Source organism: Amblyraja radiata, chromosome 27, assembly GCF_010909765.2.
Source record: "Amblyraja radiata isolate CabotCenter1 chromosome 27, sAmbRad1.1.pri, whole genome shotgun sequence".
In the NCBI taxonomy this organism is placed as follows: domain Eukaryota; kingdom Metazoa; phylum Chordata; class Chondrichthyes; order Rajiformes; family Rajidae; genus Amblyraja; species Amblyraja radiata.
Genome location: NC_045982.1, coordinates 25,955,107 through 25,974,704, shown reverse-complemented (window position 1 = coordinate 25,974,704; position 19,598 = coordinate 25,955,107). Strand labels below are relative to the sequence as shown.

The following is a 19,598-nucleotide window of genomic DNA, read 5'->3' as shown; positions in this document are numbered from 1 at the left end:
CGGCTGTCTTTCCTCCCGGGCGGGTGGAAAGACGTCCCGTCCGACAAATCGGATCCACCGGCCGGACGCCTCTTCAATGGCGTTACTTCCAGCCCATTGCTCAGGCGCTAGCGGGGCTGGGCTCGGCACGGTGTCGGGATAGCGGAGCGCCGGGTAAGCGGTCCTACTGCCTTGTTGCTGCACCCCCCAGATGGAACGCTCCTCCGTGGAGTCGAGCGGGGGACAGGTCTGTTCTGTTGCTGCCCGCCCCCAGATGGAAAGCTCCTCCATGGAGTCGAGCGGGGGACAGGTCTGTTCTGTTGCTGTCCCCCCCCCCCCCAGATGGAACGCTCCTCCGTGGAGTCGAGCGGGGGACAGGTTTGTTCTAGAGCCTTTCTTCTCTGCCGGAAAGCAGAAGGCTTCCTGTGAAAGAAACCCCCGACCTCAGCTTACCTGACGGTCCGTTCTTTCACCTCCGTAGCGGGAGCGCCTGACTCCCGCTGTGCCGCTGTTGCTCTGCTGAACGCTAAATGCCGCGCATGCGTGCTGAGCGGGTTCTTCACGGAATCACTCACATGACTCCGAAGTAAAATTAAGGTATTAAAAGGAGTAATATACAACAATCCGGAAAACCTTATTGCCTAGCATTGACCAAAGTCCCAATGATGCTGGATTATTGGAGTTTTACTGTGCCGCTAATATCCTATGATGCTGAGCAGATTGATCATTGCAAGAGGAGATACAAGGAACTGCAGATGCTGGATAGTTGGAAGTGCTGATCTCTCAAAAAGGATTAGGTTCACATCTTGGGTGGCACAATGGCGCAGCTGCTAGAGCTGCTCCCTCAAAATGTTAGAGACCCGGGTTCAATCCTGACCTCGGGTGCTGTCAGTGTGGAGTTTGCATGTTCTCCTTCTGACCACGTGTGTTTCCTCTGGTTGCTGCGGTTTCCTCTCAAAGCCAAAAGACATGGGAGTTTGTATGTTTATTGGCCTCTGTAAACTGTCACTCGTGTGCAGGGAGTGAACGAGAAAGTGGGATGAAATAGAACTAGTGAATGGTTGATCAATGGTCAGCATGGACTCGGTGGGCTGAAGGACCTATTTCCCATCTGTATCTCTGAACTAAAACTAAACCATCAGGCTCTGGAGCATTACACAACACTAACCTCAACCATGACTTCTATGGACTGTTGCACTAAGGACTTTGGGATTTTTAGTTGCATTAGTATCGTGGTGATGAATTTCCTGATTATTTCTTTATTATATGGTATCTGTGTGTATTGATTGATTGATTATACCTTTAATAATCCTTTACAGGAAATTACAGTGCCACGACAGCTTCAAGACAGACATAACACCACACATTTCCTCAAATAGCTTCCATACTTAACAAGTTAAAATACAAGTTAAAATACAAGTTAAAATACAATGAATGAAAAAAAAGTGCAGTTATTTATGCGCATTATATAACCTTATAGCAGCTGGTATACAAGACTTCCTATGTCTCTCAGTTTTGCACTTTGGTGCAATCAGTCTCTGACTGAAGATGCTGCTCTTGATCACCTTCAGGGCATGGAGTGGGTGAGTGGGGTTGGTCATTATTGAACCCAGTTTGTTCAGAGTTCTGGCCTCTGCCACCTGCTGGACCGTTCGTTGCTCAGCCCCGACCACTGAGCCGGCCTTCCTGATCAGCTTGTCCAGTCTGTTTTTGTCCGCTATGCGGGCGCCTTCTCCCCAACAGGCCACAGCAAAAAACAGAGCACTGGCCACCACTGAATGGTAGACACTGCACAGTAGGGGTTGGCAGATGTTAAATGACCTCAGCCTCCTTAAAAAATACAGTCGGCTTTGTCCCTTCCTGTACACCGCCTCCATATGACCCTTCCAGTCCAGCTCACTGTCAAGCTGCACACCAAGGTACCTGTGGTTGGCGACCACCTCCACCTCAGTGCCCTTAATGGTGATTGGTGTTGGAAACAGGCCTACAAGTAAGAATTTCGTTGTTGGCTCATATGACAACTAAATTCTCCCATCAATTAGCCCCATGCCCAGCAGTTTCTGCTGCTGTGTAGAAAGAGAAAGGACTGAATGGGATCGTTGATTGTAGCAGCAGGAAGCAGAAGCAACATCAGAAAAATAATGCCATTCATAGAGTAAATGAACCTTTATGCAAGGCAGTCGAACTTCCTTCTGATGCTAACAAGATTCTAAAAATGGAATTTATTAGGAACCCTGCCCAATTTTTATCCTTTTCGTAACATTTGCAAAAACCAAATTATTTGATCATGATCACACTGCTGTTTGTCAAAGTGTCCTTTGAGCACATTGAATGTTGCTTCCTATATTGTAACAATGATAACTAAAAACTCTGTTATCAGGCTTCTGAACAACTCTTCCATGAGCTAGGGTACTGTCCGATTCACCTCAACCCCATTGCAAACCTTCGATTTTGTCTAAAGGCCCTGTCCCACTTATGTGTCCTTGCCACGCAAATTACGCGACCTCGTCGTCGCGTTGAGGCGCACGGGCATCGTGTGGCCGTGCGAGGCCGGTCCCATTGAGAAGCGCAAAGGGGTATGTAGTGGTGCGCGATATCGCGCGGGGCTCCAAAATTCTGTAGCGAACGAAATCTTCGCGCGCCAACAGCCTGTCGCGTAACAGACGGCCAAAGTGGGACAAGCCCAAGACCCTGGTGCAACGCAACGTCTCACCTCCAACAGTAGCAGAAGCAGGCAAACGATCGCCGAACTTGGCCTGGGGCTCACGGCCGTTGCAGATCTGGTCCGTCCCCACTTCTACTCCCAGCGGGGCCAAGAAAATTGAAGATAGACACAAAATGCTGGAGTAACTCAGCGGGACTGGCAGCATCTCTGGAGAGAAGCAATGGATGACGTTTCGCATCAAGACCCTTCTTTCAGACTGAAGAAGGGTCTCGACACGAAACATCATCCATTCCTTTTCTCCAGAGATGCTGCCGGTCCCGCTGAGTTACTCCAGCATTTTGTGTCCATCTTCAAACGACGTCACGCACTCCAGACGGCTGTGCGGGCGCATGAAGTCGTGCGCGACCTTCGCGGGACCGTCGCGCCACAACGCGACCACGAGGTCGCTTAATTAGCGTGCCAAGGACACGTAAGTGGGACAGGGGCTTAAGGAACTGGTGTGCTATAATGCTGAGAACTGTATTCTGCACTCTGTATCTTTCCCTTTGTTCTACCTATAGTACTTGAGTTTGGCTAGATTGTATTTATGGTATTATCCGATTTGTCTGGGGAGAATTTCACTGTACGTCGGTACATGGGACAATATAAAAGCTAAACCTCAAACATATCCTTGACTGTAAAGTGCTTGGAGTGAATGGAAGTTGTAACCATGAAGAGCAGATATTTTTAGCAGGCCATTCCTTTTTTTAAAAGCTTCAGGTAGGATGGGCAACACAGTGCCGCATTAGATATTGTGGCCACCTCACAGCTCCAGGGACCAGAGATTGATCCCGACCTCTGGAGCTCGCTCCCTGTGAGTTTCCACTGGGTGCTCTGGTTTCCTCCCACATCCCAAAGTCATGCAGGTTGGTAGGTTCATTGGCTGCTGCAGATTACCTCAGGTAAAGGTGGGTGGCAAGATATTCCAATGGACATGTGAGAGAGAATAGGTTACAGATAAATAAATTGGATTGATGGGATTGTCTGAGAGAGTCGATGGGCCAAATTACCTCTGCTATGTCATAAAATGTACAGTACATGCGATACGAGAAGCAAAGTATTTTGATGCAATCTGGTTTCCTTTTCTGAGCTTCTCCAAATTACATGCAGGCTATGAGATGCTGATAAACCTAAACCTATATCTTCCCCCTTGCTCTATCTATTATACAATATGTGCAGGAGTAGGCCATTTGGCCCTTTGAACCAGCACCGCCATTCACTGTGATCATGGCTGATCATCCACAATCAGTATCCTGTTCCTGCCTTCTCCCCATATCCCCTGACTCCGCTATCTTTAAGAGCTCCATCTAACTCTCTCTTGAGAATTGGCCTCCACTGCCTTCTGAGGCAGAGAATTCCACAGATTCACAACCCTGTGTGAAAAAGTTTATCCTCATCTCCGTTCTAAATGGCCTACCCCTTATTCTTAAATTGTGGCCCCTGGTTCTGGACTCCCCCAACATCGGGAACATGTTTCCTGCCTCTAGCGTGTCCAAACCCTTAATAATCTTATATGTTTCAATAAGATAAGACAAGTTTGGCTTGATTGTATTTATTATATTATTATATATTATTTCAACCTGATTTGATTGAATAACATGCAAACAAAGCTTTTTGCTGTACCTCAGTACACGTGACAATAATAAACTTAACGCTAAACATATACCCGGCCCCTGTGCATAATGCAACAGAACACATTGCTTCATTGATCACTTCAGGAATAAAAGGGTGAATGGTGTTATATATGTTTTAAACTTTCGAGAGAGTGTGCAGATTTAAGGTAATTACGATGAATTGTACGGCAGATTATACCGTTTATACTATTTGCACAGAAGTTGGCTCGTACAATGGAATGTTTTATCACAAACATGTCAAATCAGTCAATAAATTCTTTAAATACCAAATTAGATAATAGCTTGGGAAAGAAGTATATTAACAGAGGACACAGAATGCTGGAGTAACTCAGCGGATCAGGCTGTATCTCAGGAGAACATGGATAGGCAATTTTTGGGGTCGGGACCCTTCTTTGGACTGGGATCCTGACCCAACCTTTTACTTACCCATGTTCTGAAATTCTGCTTGACCTGTTGAGATACTCCAGCACTCTGTGTCTTCTTCTGTAAATCAGCACCTGCTGTTCTTTGTTTCTGGAATGTGAGCAGACCTGTGGAGTGAGCTGGTGTGGGCTAGGTGGGAGGCAAAGATCCGACTGTCTACCTTATCGGAACCTCCCATACCATTATATACCTCTATCTGGTCTCCTCACAACCTCCAACATTCCAGAGTAAACAATCCAAGTTTGTCCATCCTCTGCCTGTAGCTAATACCCTCTAACCCAGTCAGCATTCTGGACAACTTAACGTGATATCCAGGAGAATTATTCTCACTTATTTGGAGACAGAACACCTAGACGTTTTTTGTCCTAGTTTTATTCCCCCAATTATTGCATTGTTGACAGTAAATCACTCAACAAAACCACTGCACCACTATAGAGCCATCATGGAAGGATTTGCAGTAGTTAATAGTGTGTGACGTGGTACAAATATCTTCAGTGTTATCAGGGCCCAGTGTGCAATACGGCAAAGTGAACTTAGCTGATTAATACAGGTTCACGTTATATCAGAGCGAGGGAACAGAAAGAGATTTTGTTCTTTTTATAACTATTCAGTAAACTACAAGCGCATTCACAATCTAGAACCATTTATTTTATTGCCGTAGAGTTAATCATTCACTAAGATGAGGTTACTTCATTTTAGTTTGTTGGGATGTCATTAACTAATTATTGCATTGGCACTCCAAAGGTCAGACGACATAATAGTTGCTGTAACACCAGTAACCTCAGATGCTAGAAATCGGAAACAAAAACTGATGGGAACAGTCAGTATGTCAGACAGCATCTAGACACAGGTCAAAGACTAGAGGGCAAGGCTTTAAGGTGCGAGGTGCATGTTCAAAGGAGATGCACGGGGCATGATTTTAACACAGACGGTGGTGGGTGCCTGGAATGCACTGCTGGGGGTGGTGGTGGAGACAGACATGATAGTAGCGTTTAAGAGGCTTTTAGATAGGGACATGGATATGCAGGGAGTGGATAGATATGGATCATGTGCAGGCAGAGGAGATTAATTTAACTTGGCATAATGTTCGGCATGGACACTGTGGACCAAAGGCTCTGTTCCATGCTGTAATGTTCCATGTTCTCTAACATTGGTCACAGTATTGTGAATATACATCAACTCAGAGCCATGTACCAAGCACTAATCCCTCTGCTACCGAGTAACCCTAAAGCTTTTCCACACTTCTCCTCCAGGATTTTGAAATTTCTCGTAGCGAAGAGGAAATTTAAAGAAACCTTGCGGCCGTACGATGTCAAAGACGTGATTGAGCAATACTCTGCGGGGCATCTCGACATGCTGGGCAGGATCAAGAGCCTTCAGACCAGGTCAGTCTGAGTTCGAGTCGACCTCTCAGGGCTCGTGGAACTGGTTGTGATGTTACATCTCACACAGGTTGGTCCAGGAGCAATGGAAGCCTTCTCCTTCAGACGTCAGTCTGAAGAAGGGTCTTGTCGCGAAACATCACCCATTCCTTCTCCAGAGATGCTGCCTGTCCCGCTGGGTTTCTCCAGCATTTTGTGTCTACCTTCTCCTTCCCCTTTCTCTTTGTACTACCATACTACCATGCAAAGTCCCACAGAGAGAAGCCTGCCACAACTCTAACCTCTTCTACACCTTGCATTTATATAGCATATTAATGTTAAAAAAACTGGTCATGGGGGGTTTGGAAAAATAAGGAGACATATTCATGAGGAGATTTAAATACAAAGATTATAATTTTTAACTACAATAGCCTGTTTCATCATTCCTCAATGCACGGCTCTGGAAACCAAACTCATATATAATCCCTATTTCAAGTGAGTTGGTTTACCCAGTCTGTATGTTGATCAAAGTCACCCATCATTTTTGTGTTGCCCTTGTCAGGCTTTCCTCAAAGTTCCTGATTTATGCCGTGCCCTACACTACTGCCACTGTTTTCTGGTCAATGGACAACCACTACCAGCATTTTCTGGTGGCGTTTCTCAATTGCATCCAAACCGATTTATTTCTTGATTTTCTCAGTCTAGTTCCTTCTTCTGTCCTGTCTTTATCCACTTTTTATTATTAGGAATCCCCTCCTTCCGAATGTGAACATTCCTGGAATATTTATCTCCCAACACTGCTCATGTTTCAATGATGTCTCTGTAATGCCTACTGTGTTGGATCCATTTACCATCACTTCATCATCTTGTTACAAATGCCTGAGATTGGTGCCATTGGTGCCATTTTCCTTATTCTAATTGGAGCGATACGTATTTTTCATGCTCTGACCCTTCCCTATGGATTTTGATTATCATTACCCATTTCGCCATCACTGTTTTGATATTATCCCTCATAACAGCCCTCCGTGCCCCACCATTGGTAAAGTCTTATTGTCACCCAGTTATTCAATTTTCAAGGACTCTGGTCCTAACATGACACCACCTCTTTCACCTCTGTTTCTCTCTCCACAGATGCTGTTTTCACTGCTGATGCTTCCAGCATTTACTCTTGTTCCCAGTGAATGAATTACACTTCCCCCTATTGTTCATTCCTTCTGTGATCTCATTGATGCTACTATGCCAGTCGATGTCTCTGCGATTTTTCAACTCAAACTCCTTGGCTCCAAGCTTCCGAAACACATCCTAAACCATCCCACCTCCTAATTGTTGTGTGTGATGTGTTTACATTGGTCAGCATGAACATGATGGGCTGAATAATAATAATAATAATAATAATAATACATTTTATTTTTGGGCGCCTTTCAGACATCTCAAGGACACCTTACAGAGATTAACAGGAATAAAAAACATATAATCAGAATAAAATAAATAAAAAAGACATCACAGAAACACAAATTAAAAACAGAATTCAGTTCAAAAACAAAAAATCAAAAACACAATGTGAAGAGAGAGCAGCGGCAGCTAAAACATGCCAGCGTCCACTCTCCCTTCACGACAGCCATCTTGGACAAAGACTAACAGGATTACGTACAGACAAAAAAATCATCCCCCCACAATGGATACCACTGTGGGGGAAGGCACAATGTCCAGTCCCCAACCCCAAGTTCACCCAAAGTCAGGCCTATTGAGGCCACCGCAATTGCCTCTACGGAGGCCCGATGTTCCTGGCCGTTCTCACCGGGTGGACTTGCCCCGGCGTCGGGAGAGTCCTCTCAGCGGCTGGGCCACCTGGAACGGCCGCTTCCTAGCTGGAGACCGCGGCTTCCGAAGCCGACAAGGCCGCGCCGGTTTGGAGCTCCCAGGCTCCCGATGTTAAAGACGGCGCCGCCCGCTCCGCTCCGCAGACCCGCAGCCCGGAGGTGTTGAACTCGGCGGTCACAGCTCACCGGAGCTCCAGCGCGTCGATCCAGCGCGGCGACCCAGGCAAGGCATCGCCTGCTCCGCTCCGCGATAGTGCTCCAGCGCTGTGCCGCCACCGAGGCCGAGGTGCTGGGCAGTCCCCGCCAGGAAACGGCACTCCAAGCCCGCTGGTAGGCCGCGAGGACGGGTCGACGGGCAGCCCGGAGAAAAAGCTGCCTCACCGACCAGGTAGGGACCCAGAAGTAAAATTGCCCCCTACCCCCCACATTAAAAAGTCCATCTTCTCCAACGGACGAAACACACGACTTACTAAAAACCTTTAAAAAAAGCGAATTAAACGGATGGCTGCTGGTTAGCAGCTGTTCCCCAAGATGGCTCCTCCCCCTTGAATGGCCTTCTCAGTGCTTCTCATGGATCCTTGCAACTCCTGAATCGCCATTGGTATCAGTATAGGGGTGGACACCTCACTTTAAATTGTCTGCAGGTTTCTGACTATTAATATCAATGGAATTGCACACTTCCAGTAGACCTTCAGCCCTTTCCCTGCTCCAGTAAGAGTTGCTGGGGAATTCTACACTGTTCCCTCTGACTTTGTGTTTTCATAAATTCCTTTGAGAGAAAAGTCAGGAGCACAAATTTATCACAGGTGCTTTTGTTTTCAGTTGATGCTGGTTCACACAAAAAGCCACAAAGTGCTGGAGTAACTTAGTGGGTCAGGCAACATCTCTGAGGAACATGGATAGACGATGTTTCAGGTCGAGACCCTTCTTCAAACTGGAGAAGGGTCTGGAGAAGGGTCTGGAGAAGGGTCCTGACCCATAACACTGCCTGTCCATGTCCTCCACAGCTGCTGCCTGACCCGCGGAGTTACTCCGGCACTTTGTGTCTCTGCTTTGGTTTGCACCTGGTGTTGATACTTTGTCTTCACAGAGTTGACCAAATCGTGGGGAAAGGTCAGATGACGCAGGATAAGAAGATGCGTGAGAAAGGAGAGAAGGTGTCAATGGAACTGGAGCCCTTCGATGAGTTCAGCATGATGGGCCACGTGATCAAGGTGGAGAAGCAAGTACGTTTTTCGGGAAGGAATGTGAGATTGAACCTCTGAACGACTCCTTGTTGCTTTGGGATCTGGGGAGCAGCTACCCAGCTCAGGGGGTAAACCCACTTGTTCTCGGCAAGGACATCACAGTGGTTAGAACAATCAGACCCTCCTCACCTGTATCCATCCATCACTTGCCAGGCTTTGTCCCGCCCCAATATATGATGCACATTACACAACAGAGCTGTTGCCTCCCAGCACCTGAGACCCTGGTTCTATCCTGATCTTGGGAGCTGTCTGTGTGGAGTTTGTACATTCTCCCTGTGAGTAGCCGCCGGGTGTTCCAGTTTCCTCCCACATCCCAAGGACATGCATTTTTCTAGATTAATTGGTCTTTGTACATTGCTCCTAGTGTGTAGGGAGTGAATGAGAAAGTGGGATAACATAGTCCTGCATTCCTCAACCCTGGGGTAAAGCCTGTGTCAGAACTGCACACAAATGAAGTTTAAACCAAATGGAAAGTGGACCAGAAATTCCCTGTCACAAGGGTGCATTGGAGCACCATTGTGGTGGGAGAAAAATGATTACAGAGGAGGGGAGTGGGAGAGAGGGAGAGAGGGAGAGAGGGAAGGAGGGAGGGAGAGAGGAAGAGAGGGAGAGAGAGAGAGGGGGGAGAGAGAGAACGAGTGAGATGAGAGAGAGAGGGAGAGAGGGAGAAAGGGAAGGAGGGAGGGAGAGAGGGAAGGAGGGAGGGAGAGAGAGATGGAGAGAGAGAGAGGGAGGGAGGGAGGGAGAGAGGGAGGGAGAGAGGGAGAGAGAGAGGGAGTGAGAGAGGGAGGGAGGGAGAGAGGGAGAGATGGAGGGAGGGAGAGAGGGAGAGAGAGAGAAAGGGAGAGAGGGAGAGAGTGAGAGAGAGAGGGAGAGGGTGGGAGGGAGAGGGAGGGAGGGAGAGAGAGGGGGTGAGAGGGAGGGGGGGAGGGAGAGAGGGAGGGAGGGAGGGAGAGAGGGAGAGAGGGAGAGATGGAGGGAGGCAGAGAGGGAGGGAGAGAGGGAGAGAGGGAGAGAGGGAGGGAGGGGGGGAGGGAGGGAGGGAGGGAGGGAGGGGGAGAGGCCCACAGAACCTCAGGCAGAGGGACAGAAGATCATTGGGGTGATATGGGAATGATGGGAAGGGTTTGGTTCTGTGCATGGGAGGGGAGGGCAAAGGTTGAAAGTAAATGATTTAGCAGGATCTCCCAGGAGTCCCCAATATTGGGCAACACCTAGATAAGGTGGCCCAGAGTGCTCATCATCTGACACGGTTATTGCTTGGTTTAGAAGTGATCTTATAAAATCATGATAAGCATTTATAGGGTGAATGCACACAGCCTTTTCCCCGGTGTTGGGGAATCTAGAACGAGAGGACGTGGGTTTAAGGTGAGACAGGAAAGACTTAATAGGAATCTGAGGGTGCTGAGTGTATGGAACAAACACCCAAGGGAAGTGGTTAAGGAGGACACTGAGGGCCGAAGGGCCTGTTCCTGTACTCTTCTATGTTCTAATGCCAAGCCAATTGGTTATTTTAAATTAGAGCTTGATGCCAACCAACAGAAGGCAGGGGGAATTATTGAGTTACACCACAGATCACAATCATGTTTCACTGAGCAGCAGAACAGGTCCAATGTTGCTTCACACCTTCTCAAAGAATGGCAGAAAACTGAATTACAATCACCACGTAACCTGGCACACTACTGATCACATCTTCATTTGCCATTAGATCACATTTTCATGGACGTCAAAGTCTATGTGTGTCTAGAATTTTTCCTCCTGGTAGTCTTGCTTCATACTTGCTCTGTGTCTTTTCTCTTCACATTGCAGGTGCAGTCCATAGAACAAAAGCTGGACATGCTGTTGCTGATCTACAGCCAAAGCTTAAGCAAGGGTTCAACCACAGCATTGACTCTGGCTGCGATGAACATTCCTCTAATTGACCAGGACCTGACCTCTGACTATCATAGCCCAGTGGACACGACAGATATCTCCATGTCCACCCAGACATTGAACATATCTACCAATACAAATACTGAGGAAAGTCAGTAGAAGGTCCAGGCGACCTACCTTCCTCTGTACTCTGCTGACATTAATTACATGGACTCGCACTTAGGAAGACACTTCAAATGATTATTATTCATTTTAATTTAATTATTTTCTGTATCAGTCATCCACAATTGAAGAGCATCCCAGTACTTTCAAGAATGCCCAACCTTCAAGGAAGATGGGCATTGCTGGAGTAACTCAGCATCTCTGGAGAGAAGGAATGGGCGACGTTTCGGGTCGAGACCCTTCTTCAGACTGATGTCAGGGGAGGGGGCGGGACAAATATAGAATGTAGTCGGAGACAGTAAGGCTAGTGAGGGAACTGAGAAGGGGAAGGGGATGGAGAGAGAAAGCAAAGGCTATCTGAAGTTAGAGTTATGAAGTTCATACCGCTGGGGAACCTTCAAGTAATATCTTCTGAGACCTTGAGGACTATCACTAATATAAATTTCAAAACAGGCTGGGATACAGGAAGGAAACAAAATTCATCAGCATAGCCCATGAACATCTACAACAAGACTTGTGAAAGGGACCTGACATCCACAGTGCACTGCAGAAGGTGCTCAATGGTGAAAGACAACACTCTGGCAGAAATAATGGATAGGAATCCCAGAAGTAGGGGATGTCCTATTTACTACTATGAACATTCCAGTAACATTGTTTATTATGTTCCTTGTGTGTGTGAGATCCCTAGGTTATTGCTTGCCTTTCTGCACCAGGGGACTTATGTGAAAGGCCAGATGCATGTAAGATCAGTTGAATTGGGATTGCAGAGGATTGAGATAGGGGTGTCAAACTGACCATCTATCAGTGGTCAGCCACATCACATTGACTTCACTAGACAGCATTCGAGGAAATGTGTATTTCAACAAAATGGGATTTTGAGGAAAGGGCGGGGATTTTTTTTTTTAAATCAGAGAACCTTCAGGTACAATCAAATCCTGAGTGAAACGGGACTTACCTGGGCATCGAGGTAACTTCATATATAATGGCCGGGATTTTCCACCACTGTTGCGTTCACTTGTCCTATTAAAGATGAGGTGCACTGGCAAATGCAAAAACACAAATCCCGGATCAATCCTCCCACCTACCACCCAGCAGTCCCGTATTTCTCAGTGAATTCCAGGAGTCTTAGAAGGTGCACAAAATGTCACGTGCGTCTTTTGCAGGGGATTAGTGGATTTTTTCATTTTAAATGAAAAAATTAGTAAACTCTAATAAGGATCCCAGTGACTATGTTCAAAAATCCCATATCTGCAAGCCAATATTGTCAGACCTCTTTCTCAGCCTGTATATAATTCAGTTAACAACTATACCATCACCCCATGGCTGATGTTCTAGCTAATTAGAAGTCCGGGTTTAAATATTTTCACTGTTTTGTGATGGTCCATTAAATTACAGATTCATGGGTGGTCCAACTTCAGTAAATCATCATCATCTGAGCGTTGTCCTACACTTACACTCTGCCAATGTACTGCACGAGGAGAGAGGTAATAGAAGGCAGAGAGCAAAGACCAACCTTTCTCTCAATCCTTCCATCATTCATGCTGCAAACACATGTAGAGCTGCTATGATGACATCATTGACATATCACCACAAAGACCTCTGTGCTTGGAGTGGATCTGATGAGTTCTGACTCAACCTTGAAAAAAATTCCATCAAACCACCAGCTCTTTGTGAAAAGCCACCAGATCCAGCAACGTTGATGAGGGAGGAGATCTGATCTAGGCCCGAGGCTTAGCTTGGTGCCATGGTCTTCATCATTATCCACTTAATATTGAATGTGAACTGTATGGTTCATAGAGCAGTTATGGGCAAGCAATAAGTGTCGCCCCGACTACCAGCGAATATAACTGAACATATGAAACAAAAACTATCTTATTTGGGAATTGATAAGAACTGAAAGGAAAGTGTATTTTGCTGAAACATATCATTTCAAATGAGTGAAAGCAGTCGAACAGCTTCTGCACCTCTAGTCATGGCTTGTGACTGGGTTTCATGCTTTTGGACTGCTGGTTGGAAAGGACTTTGTTGTATCTGTAAGGAGCATCTCAGGTTGCTCAACCCTTGCCTTCAGGTACACTGACTATCATGTGGACAAGTATGACAGCCATTTGAACACAGCAAAAAACTTCACACAGCAATAAGGTGTTGATCCGTTTTGTAGTGTAGTTGGCTACAGGTGCAGACACGGGGAGGACCTATCTTTACTTCTGATCGTGCCTTGGGACATGTCATGTCCACCTAATCCACCGCAAAGGGCAAACATCTCCCCTCGGTATTGCACTCCGCTGGCGGGCTATGTCTGCAGGCAGGAGGCTTAAACCCCTTGACCAAGAGGACAGAATGCTATTGAAGGAGGTTCCTTGTGCTGAGCTCCACCATTCCAAAGGTCCACTATAGGGATGGCAGAAAGGGTAACAGCCGGTGGACTAGACCTCCAGATAGAAAGTGATGGGAAATGATTGATGAGTGTCTGCTCACAGTCACCTTCAGAGTTACATAAAACTCATTGCTTGACGTGATGAAGAGTACAGAATGTTGCAGAGTGCCCTTAAACGAAAGGTTCAGTGGCGTGTGTGCACCAAGCACACCTGCAATTGATGTGCCAACCCGATGGAGATGGAACACTAGGTGGGATACAACTAACAAGGGAAAGTGGCGTGCTACAGATAGAACAGAGCGGTCCCACAACTAATGGGGAAATTCAAAGCTTCACCAACCTGCATTATCCATTTGTGAACAGTTTGGGGCAATGAAAAGATGATTTTCTGAAGGCAACACAAAAACCATTCATCAGAAGACAGTGAATGCCCAGCCTGTTGTTCTAAAAACATAGTGGAACCATCACAGATATCTTCAGCCACAGAGGCTGTCTCTCTCATTCCCCATCTCCTCCTCCTGAGCCCTCCACCATCATCTCCCTACAGCATTGAAGGACAGTTGAGTGCATGGGATCGGGCAAGATCGATGGACACCATCAGTATTCCAGCTGTAGCGAAGACCAGACCTCACCAAGATGTTCCAGCACACAGTTACACGACTTTAATGCTGGAAGTATCCAGGAATGAGCTGCAGTGAAGTCTACCACATTCAATGACTGGCCCAAGGTCTATTTTTATGGAATATTTAGGGCAGAGAAGGAGACTATTTACTAATTGTGTCCATGTCAGCTTCCAGAGTAACAATCTGATCAGTCCCATTCCCCATCCATCTACTCTCAGCCATCTCCAGCGTGATGGACGCTTTCAACGAGCCTGCAATCAAGTAGCACTTGCTCACCAATAAAAGCTGTTTCTCAATGACATGTTTGGGTTCTCTCAGGATCAACCAGTTCAACAGAGCCCTGATCTAAAGATGGACTGATGGAGCTGAATATCAGAGGTGAGGGAAGAGTGACAGCATTTGGCCAAGTGGCATCAAGGAGCCCTGGTAAAACCAAAGTCAATGGCATTGAGGTGGACATGGAAGGAGCTGATGGAAGGATTGTTATCCTTTTCAGAAGACAATTACCTCACCCTCAGGACAGCACAGCAGTAACTCCTCAGGGAAGTGTCGGAGACCCAGCCTATTGTTTCTTCCGTGACCTTTATAAGGTGGGGATGTTCCTTGCTGAAGGCACAATTCAATTTGCACCTCTTCAGACATGAAGCCACTCATCCCCAGGTGTAACAACACCCTCTCCACGTTCTGGCTTTGGTTGTGAAGTGTGAATTAACATTTGAAGCGGAAGAACCCAAAATATTATCTTCAACCAGCAGAAGTCTAACCATCTCTGGTGACGTTACATCTTGGAGTCACCTTCTACCAGGTTAACTGTTGCAGTCATTGAAATGCTGAGGCTGTAGTGAAAGCTTGGTTGCTTGGTATCCTAAAGCTTCTCCCTGTCTAGCCGACACAGGCGGAGCGAAATGGAATCATCTCCATCTGCACTAACCTTGTTCATGAACATGGACACCATCCCAGATACATATCTCACCTGGTCAGCGGGCGCACAGTGGCTCCAGTCCTCACAACAACTGTTACCAAGGCATCTTCAGCAGCACCTTCTGACACTGTGCCTTGTAGCATGTCCAAGGACAAATTAAGTATCTATCCGGGAATCCATCACATCCAGGTTCCCGTCTCAGTTCAGTTTTGTTTATTGTCACGTGTAACGAGGTACAGTGAAAAACGTTTGTTGAGTTCTAACCAGTCAGCGGAAAGACAACACATGAATACAATCGAGATATCTACAGTGTATAGACACATGAGAAGGGGGAATGTGGAGCGATTGTAATATGTGATTGTAGATCAGCTTCTGTGGCCAGCACACAAATATCCGCCTGGGTTGAATGCCATCCCTATCACGGTATCACCATTGTAACTGGCTTTGAAATCCTGGACCTTCCCTGGCTGATAACACCTTTATCAAAAGCGTTTGAAGAAGGCCACTTGTCAAGGGCAATAAAAAAATGGTCAATAAATACTCCGGATAACGACCATCTCCGGATAACGACCAGAAAACAAGTCGATTTCCCCCTTTAGAATGGCGACTGTGCCTTCTGCTGACAAAGTCCAGACATTTGGTATTTCATCAATTCCTCGCAATATTTTTTCTCTGGATGTGAAAGGGGGGGGGGGGGGGGTAAAAATAGCTGAGTGGAATAATAATATGGAAAGGCTGGGATTTCCTGAGAAATATCGGAACTGCCAGCATTTCCTGACGGGAGACTCAGGAAAGCTGCAGGTGGTGGTGTGGAAGTCCCTGTCTTCCTGAGAAATGCCGGCCAGATACTTCCCATTCCAACACTGGCCGAGCACCAGCTTCCAGCAGTTCCCCAGCAGTCCATCAGGGAACTCAGGTTCAGCTCAGGCCCAGCAGTCTCAGGTCGCAAGCTTCAAAACAAAGTGTGACAGGGAGAAGCAGAGATCTAGGCTTCAGGTGATTTGTGGTCTCGGAGTTAATTAACTTAAGTGTATTTAATTGTTTCAAGGTATTTTGTAATGCTTTAATTAATTTTAATATTTATTTTGTTAAATTCTTGAAATATTTCAATGTTTTCTTAAATGTTCCTGAATGCTTGAGACGTTCAGAAACATTTATAGTTTTCAACGCTTCCGACAGTCAAAGAACGCAAGTGAGAGGGCTTGTTCAGCCCCATCACATGACATTACTTACAGCCCAGAAAGGCCTTGTGCTGTGCAGATCCTCGTCAAAGGCATGAGAACAGACCAGATTCTGGAACTGCAGTGAGATTCTAGTAAGTTGGAGAGAGGCCAGTGCAGGCAGCACAACGCTGTAGGGAAATTCTGGTTGGCTCTGAATAGAACATATAAGATAAGTGTCTGCAGGTATAGTTCATATCTTGTTTGCAAGTGGCCGGACTACTGTGTCCACCTTGGCCAGGAATGTAAACCAAGCTTATTTGCTGCTAGACGGACTACACTCTCACCTAAATCAGGTCCCGTATACGTTATCCTTCATTTGCCATCAAATGTGAAGGTTATACTAGAACATACCCATGGAGCATTGAACAGTACAGCACAGGAACAGGCCCTTCAGCCCACATGATGCCAAGTTAAACTAATCTCCTCTTCCTACATTATCCTTATCCCTCCATTCCCTGCAAATCCATGAGTCTATCTAAAAGCTTCTGAAATACCACGATCGTATCTGCCTCCACCATAACTCTAGCACCACGTTCCAGGCACTCACCATCCTCTGTGCACAAAACTTGCCCTGCAAATCTCCTTTAAACGTTTCCCCCTTACACCTCAAAGTTATTTATGCCTTCTCATCTTCGACATTTCCACCCTGGGAAAAAGGTTCTGACTGTCGAATCTATCCATGCCTCTCATAACTGTATATATTTCTATCAGGTCACATACCGCACTGAAAGCATTGGAAACAAATGAGCAGTGTAGATGATTATGTCCACACTGCAGGGGCTACACCACTTGAATCTATCCATGTTTTGGTACCATACATTCAGATCACCACCCAAAAGAAAATAGTGCAAATGTTGGAAATCTGAGTTAAAGCAGATAGTGATGCAACCCCCCAACTAGTGTTCAACTAGTGCCATCTAGACCATACAACAGTGAGCAGTGCAGGAACAGGCCCATTTCACTGTGCCAGAGGCATCTCGTTGTGAGTGTCACATTCTTACACCTGTTACTTGCTGGATGATGTTACTTGCTGCTGAGGACTCATTCTTAACTCAATGACCGTGGCATTACATGGATGTTGGTGTTACCAGTGGAGGCATCACAATGCTTATGTGACACTGACGGTGTTGGCACCTTGATGGAGACTAGACACAAAAAGCTGGAGTATCTCAGCAGAACAGGCAGCATCTCTGGGGAGAAGGAATGGGTCACGTTTTGGGTGGACACACTTTTTCAGACTCAAAAAGTCAACCATTCCATCTCTCCAGAGATGCTGCCTGTCTTGCTGAGTTACTCCAGCTTTTTGTGTCTATCTTTAAACCAGCATCTGCAGTTCCTTCTTACACACCTCGATGGAGGGACACTGTTCCTTCAGATCTCCTTTATTCTGGAAAAAAGATTCCAATCTCCTTATCTTCAGCTGTTATGTTATGCCCAGGATAGTGAATCTTTTCTGTCAGATCTTCCCCAGCCATCCCTGAAACGTCATCAGACTATACTGCATGGAAACAGGCCCTTCAGCCCACCCTGTCCATGCTGACTTAGTTGGCATTCTGCAATATTCCCTTTTGCCCGCAGCCCACTAAACCGTTCCAGTCCATTCATCTGTCCAAATGATGCAAAGCAGATAGATATGAAGACAATGGCGGGATATTGATTACATGCAGGCATAGGAGATTGGTTTAACTTGGCATCTTGTTCAGTAGTGGGCCGAAGGGTCTGACCCTCTGCTGTATTCTATGGTCCTCTTAAAGTTGGCCCCGGCATGTGAGCTGGTGTTGAGGATCAGCCGCTGATCACTGAGCCCATTCTCTAGCACACCCCCTCCTCACCCTGGAGTAACAATTACAATCTGCCCCCCACATACAGCGCAAAAGTGAGGTTAAATAATACACGAGGAAATTAATATCTGTCATACCATTTTGAGAGTAAAAGCAGACTGGAAATGAACCTAGGCATAATTAATAAGTGATTTACAGAAATATTCCTGCTTAATGTTTGCCATGAGCTGTGAGCAGTAACATTCAGGAGATAATTCCAAACTCAGGTTGGGCTGCCTGCATTGATACATACCTTTGTTACTGAGAAGTCAGAGTCAATACTAGCTGGGTGCGGGGGCCAACAATCTCCATGCAGTTTATAGTTTGGTTTAATTTACAGAGACACCCATGGCGTTTTTTTTCTCCCCGCCCCCCCACCCTACATCAGTCTGAGAAAGGGTTTTGGCCCGAAACGTTGCCTATTTCCTTCGCTACATAGATGCTGCTGCACCCGCTGAGTTTCTCCAGCACTTTTGCCTACCATCGATTCTCCAGCATCTGCAGTTCCTTCTTAAACACCATGGAAACAGGCCCTACGGCCCATCAAGTCCATGCCGACCAGCGATCACCTATTCACACCAGTTCCATGCTATCCCACTTTCTCATCCAATCCCTAAGAGGGGCAATTTACAGAGGCCAATTAAACTATAGATCCACACGTCTTTGGGATGTGAGAGGAAACCGGAGCACACGGAGGAAAAGCACACAGTTACAGGGAGCACGTGCAAACTCCACACAGATGGCACTGTGAGACAGCAACTCTACCAGCAGCACCACTGTGCTACCCTTCTTCAGGACCGAGGGTTTGGTAAGGGTAAGATTTTCACTTAAGAAAATAATGACTAAGTGGTTGACAGCCTGACTGAAGGATAGTTGACAGATTGGTTTCATGTGAAAAGTAGGGGAGGAGATGGGAAAGGGGTTGCTGAGTCTATCTTCATCGAGCTTTGCATCGCAGGGTGCCTTGGAGACGCAAGGAACTGCAGATGCTGGAACCCTGAGCAAAACACAAAATGCTGGAGGAACTCAGCGGATCAGACAGCATCTCTGAAGGGCATGGAAAGGCGACGTTTCTGAAGCAAGGTCCTGATCGGAAACATCGCGTCGCCGTGTCCTTCAGAGATGCTGCCTGACCCGCTGAGCGTCTTGCATAGTCCATGCTAGCAGTGGCAGGACTGGAAGGAAGGGGTGGGGTGATGACTTCACCTCACTCTCCATCTGATGGGAGGGACAAAGTGGGAAGCCCTGATAACTGCCTGGAAACAAGCAGAAAATTAGAAAGGGAGGTGAGCCCCAACTGCTGAACCCAGGGCAACAGCTTCCCGGGGCCTCCAGTGTTCCTGAAGCTGCAGCAACCACAGGGAATTAAGTCAGTAGGGAAACCAGGCTTTTTAAAGTGGAATTCCAAACTCACTTATCATTCACATTAAG

The 19,598-nt window shown here is 46.6% G+C and overlaps 1 protein-coding gene across 1 annotated transcript in view; it reads left to right on the top strand.

Moving 5' to 3' along the window:
• The window catches only part of kcnq4 (potassium voltage-gated channel subfamily Q member 4), a 239,357-nt gene extending 227,964 nt beyond the window's left edge, over positions 1-11,393 (top strand). Inside the window, exons 11-13 of the mRNA XM_033045532.1 lie at positions 5,994-6,125; positions 9,012-9,147; positions 10,978-11,393. Coding sequence (XP_032901423.1) covers positions 5,994-6,125; positions 9,012-9,147; positions 10,978-11,199 — 490 coding nt within the window. The 3' untranslated portion in view covers positions 11,200-11,393. The remainder of the gene's footprint in view (positions 1-5,993; positions 6,126-9,011; positions 9,148-10,977) is intronic.
• Positions 11,394-19,598: the final 8,205 nt, after the last annotated feature.